The sequence below is a fragment of the Aegilops tauschii genome, chromosome 7 (genome assembly GCF_002575655.3).
Source record: "Aegilops tauschii subsp. strangulata cultivar AL8/78 chromosome 7, Aet v6.0, whole genome shotgun sequence".
NCBI classification, from domain to species: Eukaryota; Viridiplantae; Streptophyta; class Magnoliopsida; order Poales; family Poaceae; genus Aegilops; species Aegilops tauschii.
The window spans coordinates 447,098,747-447,118,108 of record NC_053041.3 but is presented as its reverse complement, the minus strand read 5'-3'; the positions used below and the strand labels follow the sequence as shown (position 1 = coordinate 447,118,108).

Sequence of the window (19,362 nt, the reverse complement as noted above, 5' to 3'; positions counted from 1 at the left end):
GAGGTAGGGGATGAATATGAGATGAGCGTGTGAACGAGAGCAACACACGTGTGGCTAACGGTCGGAAGACTCTCCTTGGATGGACCCAATAGCACGTGCGCGGTACGAGTGGGAGTGTCGATCTCGTTCGATCGTGGCTCGCGTGCGACCGGTGAGATTTTCGGCCGGTTAGATGAAAGGAATCATTTACCTTCTTTTTTTGAATAAAAAGGTAGAGCATTTCCTACCTTATGCATTCAAAACAGGCGAAAAAACTCGGATGACCAGAGTCATTTACATGAAGGTGGTGTTAACGCCGCACAATTAGTACAGTAGGCCATCACCAGACCTATGTTAGGATACATAGTGCAGGATAGAAGAAAAGGGGGATAACACATCTTGCTAACTCAGAGTAAAAGCAGCTGCCCAGTTCAACAGGCTCTGCCTAGTATGTTGTGAGGCACGCAGGCTCCATAGTCTGATCAGCTCAGTGACTCCATTGTATACCTGGCGCTCTTGCCAAAGAGATCCCTCAAACACTGGAGCGTTCCTGGCATTCCAAAGTGTGACCGCACACGCCGCGAAGAGAATATGCCATAACTTGCCGTGCAGTGTCCGTGGTTGTTCTGAGCATAGAAAGATTTTCGGTTCTGTAGAGGATGTGTCCAGCTCCTGCAGGCCTAACTTGGACCATAGCGCTTGTGCTAGTTTGCATCGTAGTAGAATGTGGCTCATTGTCTCTGTAGCCGGGCATAGATCACGGCCATTATGTGAAACAATTTTATCCCAATGCTTCCTTAACATGTTATCTCTGGTGTTGTGTCTGTCCCGGAGTGCAATCCACAGGAAGATACGGTGTTTGTGTGGTATAATTCTGTCCCAAATGAAGCTGGCTGGCGTGTACTTTTTACCTCGAAAGGTGAGCAGCTTGTAGAAATAGGCAGTGATCAGGCTCTTATCATCAAGCAGAGGCATTCTGGTGTCGGATGCATTATCTTGAGGCTGCACATTACTCAAGATTTCGTCAAGAACTTCCAGCTCCTGTGTTGCCACGGGAGAGAGGTTTGGGTGGAGCTAAAGGCTCCATTACCCATCTCTGAACTGGGAAGCGACCGTGCAGAACTGGGCCGTAGAGAAGGTAAAAAGCGTCGGGAAAGCAGTCATGAGCCGACTATAGTCAAGCCAGAGGTCATACCAGAAGGCAATTCCCTGACCAGTTCCGAGCTTGCATTTGGAAGCTTCCATAACCAGTTGTACGGTTGTTCTGAAACCTTTCTAGATAGAAGTATCCCGACTGTGAGGGGACCAGGATATTTCCTTCTGACAGTATCTCTGTGCAAACCAATTATAACACGACGCTTCTTCGTGCTGTAGGACCTTTGCCATGAATTTGCATACCAAGGCCTTGTTATGTGCCGCAAGGTCTCGCACTCCCAGCCCTCCATTCTCCTTTGGTAGCGTGACCACATCCCATGCGACAAGGCACTGTCCCCCAGTGGCCTTGTTCTTCCCTTGCCAAAGGAAGCCCCTCAAGATTTGATCAACTTTCTCCAAAGATTGTTTTGGCCATGAGAAACAGCCCATGCTGCCAAGACCGCATTAATCAAGGTGAGACGCCCCCCCCCCCCCCCCCAGGATAGAAAAGTTACGAGCCAACCAGATAGGCGCTTGTCCACTATCACAGGGACCAACAGACCATGCTGTATCTTGTTCAGGGAAAGTGGCAGTCCCAAATATGTGCAAGGGAAAGCTGCAATCTGGCACTGCAGAACATCAGCAATATTCTAACAAACTTGTTGTTCTAGGCCAATTGGAACAAAAGTACTCTTGTGATAGTTGATCTTTAATCCAGTGAAGTTGCTGAAAGCATCCAGAATCTGCCTGATGATGCGCTTGTTGGACGTCACCTTTTAGTAAGATCAGCGCATCGTCCGCGTATTGCAGGATTGGAAAAAGGTCCGTCGGCTCCAAGTGGGTGCTTAAGGTTCCCCTCCTGGTACTCTTTCTTACACAACTGCTGTAAAACATCCGCAACCAAAATGAAAAGGTATGGCGACAGGGCATCCCCTTGCCTTAGCCCACACCTTGAAATGATCCTTTCACCAGCAGCGCCATTAACAAGAATTCTGGAGGAACTAGTTGTCAGGATATCATCCACCCATCTGGTCCATCTGCTCCCAAAGCCTCTTGCTGTAAGAATTTGTTTGAGAGCATTCCAACTAACACTGTCAAACGCTTTTTGGAAATCAAGTTTCAGTACAATCATTGGTGCTTTCCTTTTCCTGGCTTGTTGCACTAGTTCGGCTGCCAGTGCAAAGTTTTCTATAATGGAGCGCCCTCGAAAAATGCCACTTCATGAAAAATTGACTTTCTCGTTTCATACAACCATGAAAAATTGTCACTTCATGAAATATTCGATCTACTCGATCGTCCGGAGGCAGTCCCTCTCAACTAGCACAAGAAGACTGACTGTATCGAGTAGGGGCAACGACGGCACAAGGCAAAAGGACGGGCATAGCCGAAGAGGCAAATTGTGTGGTGGGCTTTGCCATCAAATCCCAACCCGGGATCATCGACCACAGGGCGCGCTATCCACATCGTTTCCCGCGCAAAATGAACGCCATGGCCGCCACCGCCACCGCCTCCACGTCGCTCCCGGCGAGGACCTTCTCAAGCGCCCGCCCCGTCGCATGGATCGCCGCCCGGTGCCTCCCAAGACGGGCAGGAGGAGGGAGCATGCTGTCGCCCTCTCCTCTCCGCTCATCCGCCGCGAGAACGCTGCGAGCGGAGGCAGCTCGCGCGTCCGCCGCGGGCGCGGGCGGAGCGCCGGCTGCAGCCCTGCCGGCGGCCCTGCTCTTCGACTGCGACGGCGTGCTCGTGGACACCGAGAAGGACGGCCACCGCATTTCCTTCAACGAGACGTTCGCCGAGGTATGGTTTCCTTCCACTCCACCGATGCCTGGCCTACGACCCATCCCGATTTCCTGATGCGGTTGCTCCCCGGTCAACATAATTCTTCGTATTTGCAGAGGGAATTAGGTGTGAGCTGGGATGTTGAACTGTACGGAGAATTGCTCAAGATAGGCGGTGGGAAGGAAAGGTCAGTCGATTCTTTACCCTTATCATCATTGGTTTGTGTTGCTTTGAGGAATTTGACAAACTGCCACATTTTTCTTCGAAGGCCTGCTAAAATCCTGACCACTATTTGCATCTTCAGAATTTCAAACATTTTTTGTGTGAATTCCTAAAACGAATTCACCACGATGAATCTATTTACTGTTTTAGGAGTATGTAATCCATAATTTCCTTATTATTGTGTCAGATTATATTCACTCAATGACCTCTCATTTATTCCTAATATATTGAAACATTTGACTGATCTGAAGTTCCATGGCAATCTCCAAGAGCAATATCATCATGTCAAGGATGAAAAGCGAAGACAGCTGTTCAGTTATCTAATCGGATAGTCTAAAGCTGATGTTTTGTATGGGGAATCTCCAGCTGATTTTCTGAGCTGAAAAATAAAGTTCAGAATGGTATCCAAATATTAAAGCATAGGTGTTTTCAAAAGTAAAATATGCAAATAACATGTAAGAACTTTTCTTGAAACTGGTGATGCTAAAAGACCTACACTTGGAAGCATGATTTTCACACCAAATTAATCCATTTTAGAAAATTTAAATTGAATATTTTTGTTGAATTCAACTGTAACAATAGTTTGAACATTCCTTACAGGATGACAGCATATTTCAACAAGACAGAGTGGCCAGCTAAAGCGCCAAAGACTGACGAAGAAAGAAAGGAATTCGTTGCTTCTCTTCACAAGAGGAAAACAGAATTGTTTATGGCCCTAATTGAGAAGAAGTTGCTTCCTCTCCGTCCAGGTGTTCAAAGGTCATGTTTTCAAACAATTTGATGACTTCAGTAACTTAAATGCAGTTCAAATGCACTTGTGCACCAGAAACGGCTGCTGCAACTACACTAGTTTGAAGTGCTTCTTACAACAATCGAAATAGTCACTAAAAAATCATATATGTTTCGTGTAAACAACATAATAGGTAGTGAATTTTTACCGCTGTATGAATATAGGCATAACCAATCTGTTCTATACTGGGAACAAAATGCATTAACCATATGTATTATTAATTGTAATTACGTTTCTAATATGTAATCTGAAAAGGTTAAAGAAATGAGTGAAACAAGTTTTACATAACTAACAAGTTTTACCGTTGAAGAAGCCTACATTAAATGCATAGAAAGATGTGTCAATGTAATCCAACAGTAGAATGGTAAATCAACTAACCTAAAAATGCTGGAGTAACTTTGTGAGACGAAAATTTATAAATTACTCCCTCCGTCCCATAATATAAGAGTGTTTTTGACACTACACTAATTATCTTCTTAACTTTTACAGGTTAATTGATGAAGCTCTAGGAAAAGGGGTGAAAGTTGCAGTATGCAGTACTTCAAATGAGAAAGCTGTAAGTAACAATTTCCCAACCACAAATGCTTATATGAGAGACATGGTAGGAATTATTACAAAAAAACTACATCATATGGGAGAAATGTTTCTTCCAATATTTGTAAAAGGCAATTCTCTTTTTTTCGAACTCAAAAGGTAATGTTCTATTAGTTCCTCTGAAGAACCCATTTTATACTATGCTGCACTCCATTTAAATCACCTCACATTTGATTTATATTTTGAGTTTATATGCAGGGCATCTGACATATTTCACTCTCCACTTAGTGCAGGTTTCAGCAATAGTATCGTGCTTACTGGGGCCTGACCGAGCAGAAAAGATTACCATATTCGCTGGGGATGTGGTTCCTCGCAAAAAACCTGATCCGGTAAGGGGTAGTATGCAGTTGTGTTTCGATGTTGCGCTGTACAGTTCAATCTACTTTGTCAGGGGAACCTTTTTCATGGTTTAGTAATATTGTTGTGACAGATAAAAAAACTTTAAGCCGATGATCACATCTGAAAATAGAAACAAATAAGTGCTCCTAAAAAGCCTCAGCGATGCCAAACGATTCCTAAGTTGATCTCACAGTTTGGTACATGCTAATTCATCTGACATATTCTAGGTTTTTGTTTGAATGTTTTTTTGCAAAGTTTACATGAAGCTTTCAAGAATCTTTGGAAAGTTTGGACTGTCAGTGAATTACTTTTTCCACATAATACCATATCATTAATTGCCCCATACATTTACTTAACCTCACCATTGCATTTGAAGGATTATCCATTGGACATCCTTCCACTATAACAAACCTATTTGTAGCAGATGTGCCTTAGTGCACTACAATGATCCTGGAAACCCGATAATATTTATTTGCAGCAATGATGTACCATGATTAGCATTCCATAGATAGTTCATACTCCCTCCAGTTCACAAATAAGTGACGTTTTGAACATATCTTACGTCAAACTTTTAAACTTTTACTGTCAATATAGTTTTAAATATTTACTCCCTCCCTTCCATATTAAGTGCCGCTGATTTAGTAGCGGCACTTAATATGGAACAGAGGGAGTGGTAAAAACATGAAAATCATATGTATAGATTGTCTTGACTTGAAGACCGTGTGAACTGGAGGGAGTACCTCCTTAAAATTTCTAGGACAAAAAAAGCAATAGTCTTCATAGACAGCATCACACTACAACTGAACATTGGAAAGGAGAGATGAACTAGTCATCAGTGCTGCAGGTGCTGTATATCTGACTGCCCATGATTTATTAAGTTTTCAAGCACTCAGAAGCTTCTTGTTTGAAACTTGCTTGTTTTAATGGAATCTTGGACATTTGCTTCTTTTAAAGATAAATCCTTTCAAAATGATCCTCCTATAATTTTTGTTTGGCTTGGCATATTAAGCTTGATTCAATTCATGCTTTCTATACTCAGATTTACATTTGCTTACAGTGAAGTAACTGTCTGGACATATAAGTTCTGGATAAAAAAACTGATTCCTGTATTTTTGTACATGTCACAGATAATGTGTTTCTTTTTTGGGCTTTCGCAGGCAATCTACTTGCTAGCAGCAACTACATTGGAAGTTGATCCATCTAGGTACTGCAAAAGCAATATTTTAGGTTATTTACACTGTTTTTCTTTTGAGTGTATTGTTCCAAACAAAGAATGATCTGCCTGTTTTGAACGTGGGATTTCTGTATATAGGGTATCTGAAATTAGTCTGATTTAATATTATTATGCATTAGTTCACATGAAAAACTCTGTCGTAACTGTCATAGATTGTTAAAGGAACAGTAGATGCAATGTAAGAAGACGGACTGCTATGACATTAACATTTGGCTTTCCATTTTGGTCAACATACTGTAGTAAATTTCGACTGTATTTACATTGCTGCACCAGCTTATATATTACTTTATTTACAACCTTGTTACATTTTTATATTTTTTAATTATATGAATTCTTTTGTACTAATTATTACTGTAATATTAAAAATATTTTTGCTGATATTTCTCCTTTGGATATCAGCTGTGTTGTTGTTGAAGACAGTAACATAGGGCTTTCAGCGGCCAAAGCTGCTGGTATGAAGTGCATTGTAACAAAAAGCGGGTATAACTTTCTATCTGTGAAGTACTTCTGTATGATAGTTGGTACGCATTTCATAATAAAGAAGGGTGGTGTTCTTTTTGGACAGAAAATAATTGTTGACTTCTACTGTTCAACAAGAGATCTTATATTGCATTTGCATATGGCTTTCTGCAGTGGTATCTTGAAAACAGTTTCCAGCCAATAAACCAGAGCAGTACCGGGTGAAAAGTGGCCGGCTGGGTTTCTTATAACAGAACACTGAATCTTCTCAAGATCTAATGCTCTGAATATTCCTAAAAAGCAAAAATGTCCATGTCCTGCATAAAATTGGGATCAAAATACTTTTGGCCTTGGGCCCGGTCATTTATTAGCTCCGCACAAATGCCACCGGTTTGACTGAAAAAATGTGTCAGCTTTCTGAACAATGCTTTGCAGTATATCTGACCTATAAGTCCATTCCTACTGCATCACCTGGCCTCAGAAATAAGAATTTATTTTGATTTGTTTTGCCGTCACGCGCATGCTACATACATGGCATGTTTTTTCCTTCATTTATTTTCTCACCTTTGTGTACTTGAAATGGAAGGCATATTCAATAGCATAATCATATGCTTCTAACATTGTAGAGGTTTAAATTTGAGAAGGAATACTAGAAACACCAGCGCAGAAAATGGGAATGGAGCACTAGGAGTATGAACTTAGCTGAAAACCTAAGCATGCATACTGAATTTGTTCATGAGCCTAAAGAAGTGGGCCTTATCTTCTTGTGTTGAACAGGTACACCGCAGATGAGGACTTCGTGATAGCGGACGCCGTGTTCGATTGCATCGGCGACCCTCCGGAAGGGCGCTTCGATTTAGAGTTCTGCGCCAACCTCCTCCAGAAACAATTCGTGAGCTGAGTAAGCACATGCTCAGAGTCGACCGGCCTCGTACATAAATCTTGTACAGAAGTTTCCCAAGAGTGGTAACCACCAGTTTTAAATGGTTTTGAATATAAAAGAAACACCGCTATTTTGCACAAAGAAATGGCTGGCATTCAACGACACTTGCAAAATTGTCCGGGTCCTTGGAAAATTCATAAATCATCCTATATTTCTCTAGCACTTGGCATTGCCCCTGCTACATTATGAAATCGTCCGTCTCATTTTGGTACCTCACCTTAGAGAAAGGATTACCAGCATAGCATTGGCAAATGTGCCTACCTTGCAATCCAACCAATGCCTTTTTGGAACAAAGGATGTTTGCAGGAATCTCATAGCATCAGAGATCTACAGGAAAGTTTCCTATGAAAAGATTGGACTATAGGATTTGCATTGAAGTTATCTGCATGAATATTTTTCTTTGCTCCGGTACATGGTGGAGTTTAAACATTTCCTTAAAAGTCAAACCTTGTGCTTTCATGTCCTGTTCTTGTTCATGTGCTTTCGCTCTACAATTCATATGGAAACCCAATTTCCAGTGAAAATTTACTTTCATGCCAATGAGAACTAAATTTGTTCATCTAGCAAATGTCGAGTGAACAAAGGAGATTTGTCTGTCTTTTTGCCTTGATAACATAGCAAATCATTTCTAACCTGGAAAAGGTCTACTCCCTCCGTTCCAAAATAGATGACTCAACTTTGTACTTACTCAACCTTGTACTAACTTACTCAACTTTAGTACAAAGTTACTAACTTACTCAACTTTAGTATAAAGTTGGGTCATCTATCTTGGAACGGAGGGAGTACAACGAAGTCAACCTAACCTCCTGAGCTGGTGGCCGCGGTAGCACATATACGTTGCTAGCCCCCATTACAGCATGGCTTGGGGGAGGCAGGCGGAAAATAAGTAGAGAGCGGAAGCCGAGAGAAGGCACATTCATAATAAATCCATAAAATGCCATCAAATACAGAAGAGTAAGCTAACATCATTTGAAAAACACCACAGCGCCAAAACTGAAATGGGCACACTGTCTAACCATTATAAAGACTGAACACAAGTTCATCAAATCAGATTTTAGAATTTCGCTGCCATAGAAACTTGTATTCATCTCGAAACATAACTTCAGCGATAGATCCCAACTCAACAGCTCATAGATCTTCCATGAGAAAAACTGACCAGCGGCAAATGCATAGAAACAACTCATAAAGAGAATATATAGTAACATACGAGCTTCTCTGATATCTACTAGCAGTCTGGCGGTATCTATAATCTAGAAATTACAGTTAGAACTTTGAAGGTGCACTTTTGCTCAAAACAACGCAGAAGAATGGTAAGGACCTTCAACGAACTGGATGAATCGCCTCTTGAGTAAAAAATTGCAAGCCTTTCATCATGGCCCCAAATTGCAACTGAAGCTGTTCTAATTTTCCTTCATCCATCCTACTTCGATAGGCAACACAAGGCATGGTGGAACTGAAGCAAAACTGTTCCAGCATATGGGTATCAAAAGTTCAAAACCATCAAACTCGCCGTTTGCTTAAAGAATAGTTAGATTTTTCCTCATCCACCCTACTTCTTTCGGACAATTCTCTTTCGCCGAAGCTTTGGAGAGGCATCTTCAGGTGCACCATACTTGATGCCTAGAAGTTCTAGGCCAGATACAATTGCATTCTTGGATATAAACCACCCTGTCTGTTGATCGATGGCAAGCTCTGCTGCTGGGCCATTGTATGTTCTCAACAAATTATCCGAGTTAAGCAGATCTGCTCCCTCACCAAGCCAGGCATGTCTCGATAGCTCCCCAATTTGAATATTCATCAATCTGAAATATATGTGCAATGAGTGGCTAATTTTGGAATGTTCTACTTTTAGGAGCAGTTTACTTATATGCTTATATGGGTTCAAGCAGAGAGTATCCATGCTAAAATAAGGCGAAGAAAAAAAAAACTATAACAGAATTGACACTTGGTTTCTCAGATGCGATGGATCTTCGCAACATGCTATCATGAAGAAACTGCAAGGTGCGACAATTCTATAACAAGAATCCTTTGATCAACTTACATGGTGACACATCAAGTATAACATTAGCTTCCAAATGCTAATATTGTAAATGCCATTTGTGATACGCTCATGGCAAAATCTAACTCAATTCAAGTCAGTAGCTTGGGTTCATAATGTAATGAAAAATAGAAGTCGGAGATAAGGTAAACATGCAGCTGTATCTAAACATAATGAACAATATTGAGCATAAACTTTTGGTGAAATTGCAGACAAAATGATTTGGTAGAGATATACCTCATCGCTGTGCCGAAAAAGATTGTAACACCAAGGACATCAAAATGGTTCGCCATTGATCTATCAAGACCACATAAAAATTGATACCGCAGATTTGCATAAAGGCCATAATAAGCTCCATAACTAAGAGCATTGTTGCTGATAGAAGGAACAGTCATCGACAACCTACACATAACGAGATTGCTCAAAATTAAACTCCAAAAACGTACAGACAGAACTGTATAATTACTTAAGAAAAGCAGGGCATTTGGTGAACATGGAGATAAAATGCACATAGTAACCCACCTTCTTTCTCTTCCAGCAGAAAGGACATTGGATAGACCACCTTGAATGGAGCTAATAATTAGCCCACCTAGGCAAAGCTCAGCAGCCTTGCTAAAGAGGGACTGGGTTCTTCCTAGAAGACCAAACTGTCTCATAGGATAGCTCTTTTCAAATAAATTATTTGGAAGTTTCTGGATCATATATGAACGGCATGGCGCAAGTGAACAGAAAACGGCTAAATTGCAAACTGTGGCAGTAACTACATTGAGAAACACCAAATCCCATTCTTCTTGGAACCTAGCACCCAAGAAATGTAGGATTCAATGAGATAGGTGCCAAAAATTCAGGTTTAAACTGTAAAAGAAAGCACAACATACCTCTCCTTACGATTTTTCATCTCCCACCAAACAGATGTACTAGCGGTAGCTAGCAACTCAAAGGTCATCTTATGCAGGAAAGATGGATCTGCAAGCATTCTGCAATTAGGGAAGAGATGCCAATTGTTATTTTATTATTGCTAAGTCACAAAATCCACACAAGGGACATGCAAATATTATAAACTTAATCAGAGTGCATGCTGGCGCTATTTTATCAGCGAAGTAATATAACTCAGAATATAATGTTTAGACTCATAATGTTAGAATATGTTGTCAATTAAACGAGTATCAGATCCTGCACAACTCGACAAACTGGAAGCTCTAACAATCAAGACACTGTTAAACAAAAATACACTCTCCCTCCTAAATGTCGCTGCTTTAGTACAACTTGAGGGAGTTCTAAAAAAATCAACAGTGTTGATTTCTGATATGTTGACTTCCAACGGAGAACATTCACAAATAGATTATGTCCAAACATTGATCATTATATGATTTAGATATAGCTGCCAGCTATAGTGTTTTGTAAAGATACAAATCATAAATGAACAAAGTACGATATGTGATTATTCTTTACGCGTGAATATGATCAGTCTTTGCTGATGTTACAACTTGCGAGTACAATTTTGATCCAAGTACTTCCAGTAATATCATTATGGAGAGAGATGACAGACAAAAACTATTCAACATGGAGCGTTCTGTTTTATATGTTGGAGTCAATCCCATGTGACAAAGCCCAATATCTCAAGTTCAACAAGATGACAATAATTCAAAAGGAGAATTTTATATGTTGAACAGATATCACCAAACCAACAATTTTCAGATAGTACCTTCCAACAAGGCCTCTTGAGAAAAAGTCTGGAAAGGCTCGAGAGAAATATCTAGCCTTTGTGGGCCTTCCAAACGTTGACAAATATTGGACCATCTGAGCAGAGCTGACCAAACCCTACAAATTCCAGTTGATACCGTTCAGTAGTTAAGGATCAAAGCTCAAACTACATTTAAGAGAAAGCAGATAGTTCAATACCATCTCGTGAGCTTGACGCAAACCAGCCGGCAAATTACTCATTGTTTTGTACCACTCTTGAAGAACGGCATCAACAAACTCCCTCTTAAAAAGCTGTACAAATGGGAGATGTAAAATGCATCAGCTTAGAAACAGTTATCATACCCGAGGAGCACAGACCAGAGGGCTTCTCAGTAAGAATTAGACCTCTTGTATAATAATACGCCTTCTGAAAAATCCACTTTCTTCATCTCCATCGTCAGAGTCTTCAAAGTAATCATCATCATCACCATCATCATCTCCACTATTACCACCACCATAGCCAATTCGTTTCCCATTGTCTCCACCACCACCACCAGTTGCCAGCTATAGTGTTATGTAAAGATACAAATCGTAAATGAACGAAGTTGTACATACTTTCCTAAGAGATAAGATACTAAACAATACCAAGCGCGCAAAGAAAACATTAAATATTAACAGACAAACTAACATATCAAAGTGGAACATCCAAAAGCATATCCGCAGGAAGAAACTGACAAATTGGTTCAAAGGAATTTCATAGGATTTTTGGAGTGTTTGGATCCTTAAAAATTTTCCTGTGTGGGTTGCTTGATTCGCAGGATTAGAATCCTTGGGAAACTTCCTATGGATTCCTTTGCATTCTACTTTGGAGGAAAATTTCCATCCACTCAAACCTCTTGTTACAATTCATTAGTTTTTCCTGTGATGTCAAACACTTTTTTATGCAAATTCCCTAAGTTTTCTAATCCTATAAGATCATTCAAGAGGACATGACACTCTAACCCTGTGTTTTTCTTATTCCTATGTTCTTAAAATCCTGCAAATCAGAAGGGGCCTTCAAAGTGGAATCTCCAAAATACCTAAGTGTGGCACTGGACAACTTAAACTACACCCAATTTTTTGCACTCGAATGCCCTCTTAAGTTCAGCTTGAAGATAAAAGAGATCCCCGCCAATTTACATATTGCTGTAATATGAATGTTTTAGAATATTAACAATTTGGGTGAGGATGAGCAGCCAAATTTGTGCATTAGAAGGAGTTAAGTACATATAAAATAATTACAATCAACATTTTGACGGCCCAAAAACAAAACCGACCAAAAGAATTTAATCACTTTATGTGCACTAGTGCAATGAACGCGTACATATTAGCACTATTTATGAACACTTTATACCATTAGAATCCCCATGCTCTGGTTTGGTCCAAAATACGGCTTTCCTAAATTAGGACTAGCAACCAAGTATACCCTACCCCAAGTACTTAGTTCTACGTGTACTCATGCATCGCCCTTGTCCAAAACACGCCATAGGGGCTCAAGTTATATAGACCTGCGGTGCCACGGAATCACAGAGACGTTATGGAAGTGAGTTGTTGAATGAGAAGTGGACGAATGTGATTTATCCGAGCATTCGCAAGCTTCCACTGTAGACCTGTAGTACTTGGCCTCCCAATACGTACTAGCTCCGTTTGGGCAGCAAGCCACAGATCATGGACGAAACGTATGCCGAAGACGCACACACAGAGAGATAAACTACCAATTCCAACATCTCAAAGGACGCGACCCACGTGTTCGTTCGAACACCAGCACCGGAATTCAGTAGTGCCTTCCGTTTCACGCAAGGGATAAAATCATAAAGTCCAAGCTGTAACACCAAGGAACCTTAACCAAAGGCGTGACGAACGCACCTCGGGCTGGACGCCTTTGAGCCTCTTCTGGGAGAGGTCGAGCTTGGCCTTCTGGAGCGTGGCGGCCCCGAACGAGCCGCGCTGCCTCCCGCCCTTCATCTCCGGCGGGGCGGAGGCCGGCGCCGGGGTCGCGGCCAGGCACCGCTCGAGGCCGGCCGCGGCGCGGTCGCGGTCGCGGTCGCACCGCGAGGGGGGCGAGGAGGACGAGGAGACGGCGGCGACCCGGAGGCGGGTGCGGGGGAGGCGGACGAGGCGGGCGGGCGGGCGGGGCTGCGAGCGGGCGGGCGCGCCGAGGAGGCCGTGGTGGGATACGGCGAGGGAGGCGGCGGAGGCCATGGGTGGCGGCGGGATGGGATGGGATGGTGGCGTTGGTGGCTCCGCCGGCGGTGGGGGGTTGGCTGCCTGCCTTCGAAGCCGAAGCGCCGCGGGACGAAGAGGGGCTTATCTGCTCTTTTGGAGTTGTTTTGTGACTTCGCCTGTGTGGGGCCCGGGCTGCGTACTTCTCTCTCTTTTTTCTTTCGTGTGGGGGTTTCTGTTCAAAGCCTGTTCGCTTGCGCTGGGAAGAGGCGGCTCGCGGCCGCCGCCGGGGGGTAGGTGGGTGGTGTGCCGCGGTAGGCGAGATCAGTCGGCGAGGTGCATGCACGACGGAGGCGCGGATCCTAGGCGTCGGATGTCTGATCCAGGGGCAGGATGCGACGTCCGCCCGTCCGCCTCAGGCTCGGGACCTCCCCTTCGATTTTGCCTCGTCTTCCCTCGCCTCTAGATCTCTCCGGGATCGCCTAATTTGTGCGAGGGAGGAATGCACATTTTTCGTATCCAAATGAACAAGGATTTTGCTATAAATCGAACGTCAGATTTTTGGCAAATTGAGATGACGTTTTTCTTTATAACCGCACATTATATTAAATATACATAGTACAATCAATACAAACGCATATGGAGATTGCTAGACAAATTGGACGAAGAAGCACGTCTCAAAAATTATGCATCAAGGATCCCAAGAAAATAAAATTTACAAAAGGTTCCCAAAAGATCTCTGGTGTCGCCAAAGCGATCATTAGAAGAGAAACGCAGCCCCCAACATCTCAACATCCAGGACAACATCATCACCAAAATGGCTTTCAAAACCGATGAACAGACCCGCTCCATGCAGCAAGGCACTTGTCGTTGTGGCATGTCGGTCGGGGAACTTCCCCATGTTGGCCTAGACCCGGATCTATCGCTTCCCACCGATGAAGTCAGGGGAGAACGTTGAAAATGCCGTCGTCGGACCACAAAACCCTCTTCTGGATCATCATCTTGTCCTAGCTGATGGCACCGCTGCAAGAGACAGAAGCCACGAACAACATAAAGAACAATAGCCGGCAAGAAGATTAGGCTACCGGCTTCTCGACAACGTCATAAAGATTATCATCATGGAGCGGAAGAAGCCGAAGCAGATTTATTCGACACGGCACCGTCCTCCTCACTCCGATGCCACCAAACGAAACATAAACCCTATCTACAGAACACCATGGAAGAGGAATGAGATCCTCCCCCTCCATCCGCCGTCGAAGCAGTGGACAGAGAGGGCGGAGGCCATGGCTTTGGCTTCACCGGCATTTTGCAAGGGGAAACTGTCGTCGCCTGGGTCGCCCTTTTTTGTCTCTCGAACGGTTGGGACGAAGTGTGTGTGTAGTATCATCCAAAGAGAGTTTTAGATGACGAATTATGTTAATGTGAGGATGGGAATTTGCTTTAGCAAGTATGATTCTTTGCACATTAGGTTTTTTTTCTACCAGGATTTGTCGTGCTTGCCAAGAAAATTATCATCCTCACGATAACATAATTTGCCATAAAAAAGTTTGATTTTACATGCTTGCCCAACAAACATCAGATTTTTAACATTTCTCATAAACAGAAGTCTTGTTTATCTCCCGAATTGGAACGAGCGCACCTTATCTTGGGACGACATACACAATCTACATAGTAAGGGGAATCACCCCTGGGTAATTTTGGGGGACTTTAATGAAATATTATATTCTTCGGAGAAAGAGGGCAGTAATGCGAGACCAAATGGCATGATGAGGGAGTTCTGTGAATGTCTTATGGATTGTGGGCTGGAGGACTTAGGATACACCAGCGATCCTTTTACTTGGAGTAGAGGTGATATTCGAGAGCGTCTTGACCGCGCAGTGTGCAATGTAGGGTGGGCTCATAAATTCCCTCGTGTTGTAGTGATCAACGAAGAACATGTTCACTCTGACCACCGTCTTTGGTCCTGGACATGGACTATTTGGACGATAACATTTTTAGAGGACCAACTGGGTGTGTAAAACAATTTGAAGCTAAATGGCTAAAGGAAGAGACTGTTAATGAAATCGTTAAGACATCTTGGGAAAAAGCAAAGTTAGCAGGCATTGGCCCTTCCCTTGCAAACTGAACGAGAGCCGTGCATGCTGATTTACACAAGTGGGACTGTGAAATTCTTAAGGGCCCGAAGCGGAGAATTAATAAACCGAAAAAAGAGTTAGAGAGACTGAGGCGTGGTCCAATGAATACTGAATTCCGCTGCCGTCAGAAGGAAATTATTGTGGTAATTGAGAACCTCTTGGACCAAGAGGAAATCTTCTGGCTTCAGAGAGGGCGTGTGAATTGGTTGATGCACGGGGATCATAACACATCGTTTTTCCATAATGCAGCCACAGCCAGAAAGAAAAGGAATAACATTAAAAAATTACTAGATGACTCGGGAGTCTGGAAGGAAGATAAGGAGTTGAAGGATCATATCACTGATTATTTTTCAAAACTATTCACGTCAGAAGTCCAACAACCAAACCAAGAGGTTTTATCACTTGTTCGTAGGAGAGTTTCCACTGAGATGAACAATGCTCTTTTAGCCCCTCACACTGCCGAAGATGTTCGCAAGGCGTTGTTCGGTATTGGAGATCTAAAAGCCCCAGGTCCAGATGGTCTACATGTCATCTTCTATAAAAGATTCTGGCCCATGCTAGGTGATGACCTGATAGAGGAGGTCCTGCAAGCAACCAATACATGTACCATCCCGGCCGGTTGGAACGATACTGCAATTGTGATGATTCCAAAGGTTAACTCACCGGAAAAGGTAACCCAATTTAGGACAATAAGCTTATGTAATGTGGTATATAAAATAATTGCAAAGATGGTGGCTTCTCGTTTAAAGGTCCTTCTGCCAGAGGTGATCAGTCCCACTCAAAGTGCCTTCGTGCCTGGCAGACTGATTACGGATAATATTCTAGTAGCTTATGAATGTTTTCACACAATCAAGAATAAGAGAGAAGGAATAGAAGGTTGTGTGCTATAAAACTTCATATGCACAAAGCTTATGATAGAGTAGAGTGGCCTTTCCTAAAAGAAATTATGTTGAGACTGGGCTTCTGTCAAGAATGGGTTAACTTTATTATGCAATGCGTCTCAACAGTTGAATACAGAGTTAGGACTAATACAGAGGAAAGTGAGAGTTTCAAGCCTACAACAGGCTTGAGACAGGGAGACCCGTTGTCACCATACTTTTTCTTGTTGTGTACTGAAGGCTTGAATGCCCTACTGACACATGCAGAGGAAAATGAAAAAATCTCAGGTGTAAGAGTATGTAGAGATGCCCCACCGATAACAAACCTTCTTTTTGCGGATGATTCATTGATTCTTATGAAAGCCAACAAACAAGGTGCAGAAACTCTGAAAGTTGCGCTCGATCTATATTGCGAGGCATCGGGACAATTAGTTAGCGTTGAAAAATCCAGTATTTTCTTTAGTCCCAACACGAAGGTGAAGATTAGAGCACAACTTTGTACTACATTGAATATAATGACTGAGGCCCTCAGTGATAAATATCTGGATCTGCCAGCAAATGTGGGGATAGATAAAACAGATTGTTTCCAATTTCTAACTGAGCGTGTTGTCAAGAGAATCAGTGGCTGGAAGGAAAAATTACTGTCTACCGGGGGAAAGGAGATCCTACTCAAGGCTGTGATCCAAGCCATACCCACCTATGCAATGTCGGTCTTTAAAATTCCTAAAAAAATGTAAAGGAAACATCGACGCGATAGCGCATTTCTGGTGGGGAGACGAGGAGAATCAGAAGAGGATGCATTGGATGTCCTGGTGGAAATTGTGTGTCCCTAAAAATCAAGGAGGAATGAGATTTCATGACATCCACTGTTTTAACTTGGCTTTACTTTCCAAACAGGCATGGTGACTGTTGGATAATCATGATTCCTTGTGTGCTTCTATCCTACGGGTAAAGTTAAGCCAAGTTAAAGAAAGGCTCTTCTTTTACATGGCAAAGTATTATGGCCGACACTAATACACTGAAACGTGGCTATATTTGGCGAGTGGGGAATGGGCACAACATTAATATTTGGGAAGATGCCTGAATTCCAAGCTATGCAGCTAGAAAAATTGTAACGCCTAAGGGAGGTAACATGTTAACTAAGGTAGGTGATCTCATTGATCCTGCTTCTAATACTTGGGATGAAGACTTGATTAGACAAATTATGTGGCCAATCGATGTACAAAGGATTCTTTCAATTCCCCTACCGCAACATGATATGCAAGATTTCATTGCCTGGAACTATTCAAAAAATGGTATTTTCTCAGTTCGATCTGCCTATTCTATGGAGTGGCACCACCAGTATGGAAGCAAATTAAAACACTCTAATGGGATGGGGCGAACCACAGTTAACCCCATTTGGAGTAAGGTATGGAAGTTAGTCTGTCCAGCAAAAGTAAAATTTTCTTATGGCATACCCTACATGGTACAATACCATGTTGAGTTACGCTAGCTAACAGACATATGAAAGTTTCACCCATCTTCCCCACTTGTTCGGAGGGTTTAGAAGATACAAATCATATGATCTTCCGCTGTAGTAAAGCAAAGGAGGTGTGGAAAAGGCTGGGGTGGATGATATTATTGATAAAGCTTGTGAAGTTGACCGTGCGGGAGAGGCGGTGTTGGAGTATTTACTACTCCTACCAGATCAAGATTTACGGATATTGGGTGACCACAACGTACGTGAGATGATTGCTATTTCAGCATGGTATCTATGATGGGAAAGACGAAAACTGGTACACAATGAGAAAACTCAAAATGTAACTCAAATCTCAATGGGGATTCTTGCTCTTACCAATTTTTTTGTTAATGCATCATCCCCCGAGGCGTCGATGAAGAAGGTGGTCTGGTCTTGTCCTCCAAGAGGTTTCGTTAAATTTAGTGTTGATGCTTCTTTTGATCACGATCTTCTTAGGGGTTCCATGGGAGCGGTCCTTCGAGACGACAAAAGCAGGTTTATTGCTGGAGGGAATCAGAAAATAGATTTTTGCGCGGATGTGTTGATGGCAGAAGCTTTAGCTCTCAAATTCGGTCTAACACCGGCGCAAAGGGCGGGATGCAATCGCCTTGTTATAAATTCAGATAATATGGAGGTGACTGAAACTATGAATGATGGAGGACAGTCGGCGGGCGCGGCAGCAGCAATCTTCGATGATTGTTATCATTATGCTTGTGATTTCGTTACTGCTAGATTTAAACACTGTAACAGGGAAGCAAACAAAGTAGCTCATGAGCTTGCTAGACTAGCTAATTTTCTTTGACTTTCGATTGGTTTGAGGAGCCTTTAAATGCAATTGTAATGATCCTCACAAACGATATACTACTTATCACAAATAAATAAAACCTGAGTTTTTTTTAAAAAAGAGCTGAACGACAAACTTTTTACCAAGTAGCAGGATGTGAGACCTCATGGCCTACAATGATGTGTCTATCTGGTACAATCGTGACACACACAAGAAGTTTGAGCCGATTATATACACATGGAGATGATGTCCAAAATGATCATGGTAAATACTGATGGTGGGCCATCAAGGTAGCTGTGAATAGCCATCGACGATCCACTAAGAGCATCTCCAATAGATGGTCCAAATTTTGACGGTCCAAAACCGGAGATGTAAAATATGGACCGCTAAATGATGCGTTTTGGAGCTCCGAAAAATGCTCAACTACAACAGATGATCCAAATCAGAGATGTAAATTAAAAGAGCTTCTCCAAGAGATGGTCCAAAACAAGATGTAATCGACCAGCAGCCCCACGAACACCTTGTGCACTTGGTGGAAGAAGATGGCCGCCGGTTGGATTGGTTGTTGCAGTCGGCTGCGGACGGCGGTGGTGATGAGAGCTAGCTCGGCAGCCGGTGAAGAGGAGCTCGGCGGGTGGCGAAGAGGAGTTCGGCAGCCGACGGGGAGGAGG

At 42.6% G+C, this 19,362-nt stretch overlaps 2 protein-coding genes across 3 annotated transcripts; one reads left to right on the top strand and one right to left on the bottom strand.

The window, feature by feature from the left end:
* The first annotated feature begins 2,417 nt into the window (after window positions 1-2,417).
* On the top strand, window positions 2,418-7,558 carry LOC109735377 (CBBY-like protein). 2 transcript variants are annotated; one of them, XM_020294598.4, is made up of 8 exons: window positions 2,418-2,910; window positions 3,009-3,079; window positions 3,715-3,873; window positions 4,394-4,460; window positions 4,732-4,827; window positions 5,995-6,041; window positions 6,471-6,551; window positions 7,308-7,558. In XM_020294598.4, the coding sequence occupies exons 1-8, from the start codon at window positions 2,593-2,595 to the stop codon at window positions 7,429-7,431; spliced, it is 963 nt and encodes a 320-aa protein (XP_020150187.1). In that variant the 5' UTR covers window positions 2,418-2,592; the 3' UTR covers window positions 7,432-7,558. The 2 variants fall into 2 exon arrangements, with proteins under 2 accessions (XP_020150187.1, XP_073360444.1); XM_073504343.1 differs by lacking the exon at window positions 7,308-7,558 and adding an exon at window positions 6,705-7,220 and having other exon boundaries at window positions 6,471-6,592.
* Window positions 7,559-8,511: 953 nt separating this feature from the next.
* On the bottom strand, window positions 8,512-13,603 carry LOC109735407 (uncharacterized). Its single transcript, XM_020294621.4, has 8 exons — window positions 13,100-13,603; window positions 11,600-11,758; window positions 11,414-11,506; window positions 11,217-11,332; window positions 10,390-10,488; window positions 10,034-10,309; window positions 9,749-9,913; window positions 8,512-9,275 (listed from the first exon to the last, which is right to left on the bottom strand). Exons 1-8 carry the CDS (start codon window positions 13,433-13,435, stop codon window positions 9,023-9,025), a joined length of 1,497 nt encoding a protein of 498 aa, XP_020150210.1. The 5' UTR covers window positions 13,436-13,603; the 3' UTR covers window positions 8,512-9,022.
* Between the last annotated feature and the right edge of the window lie 5,759 nt (window positions 13,604-19,362).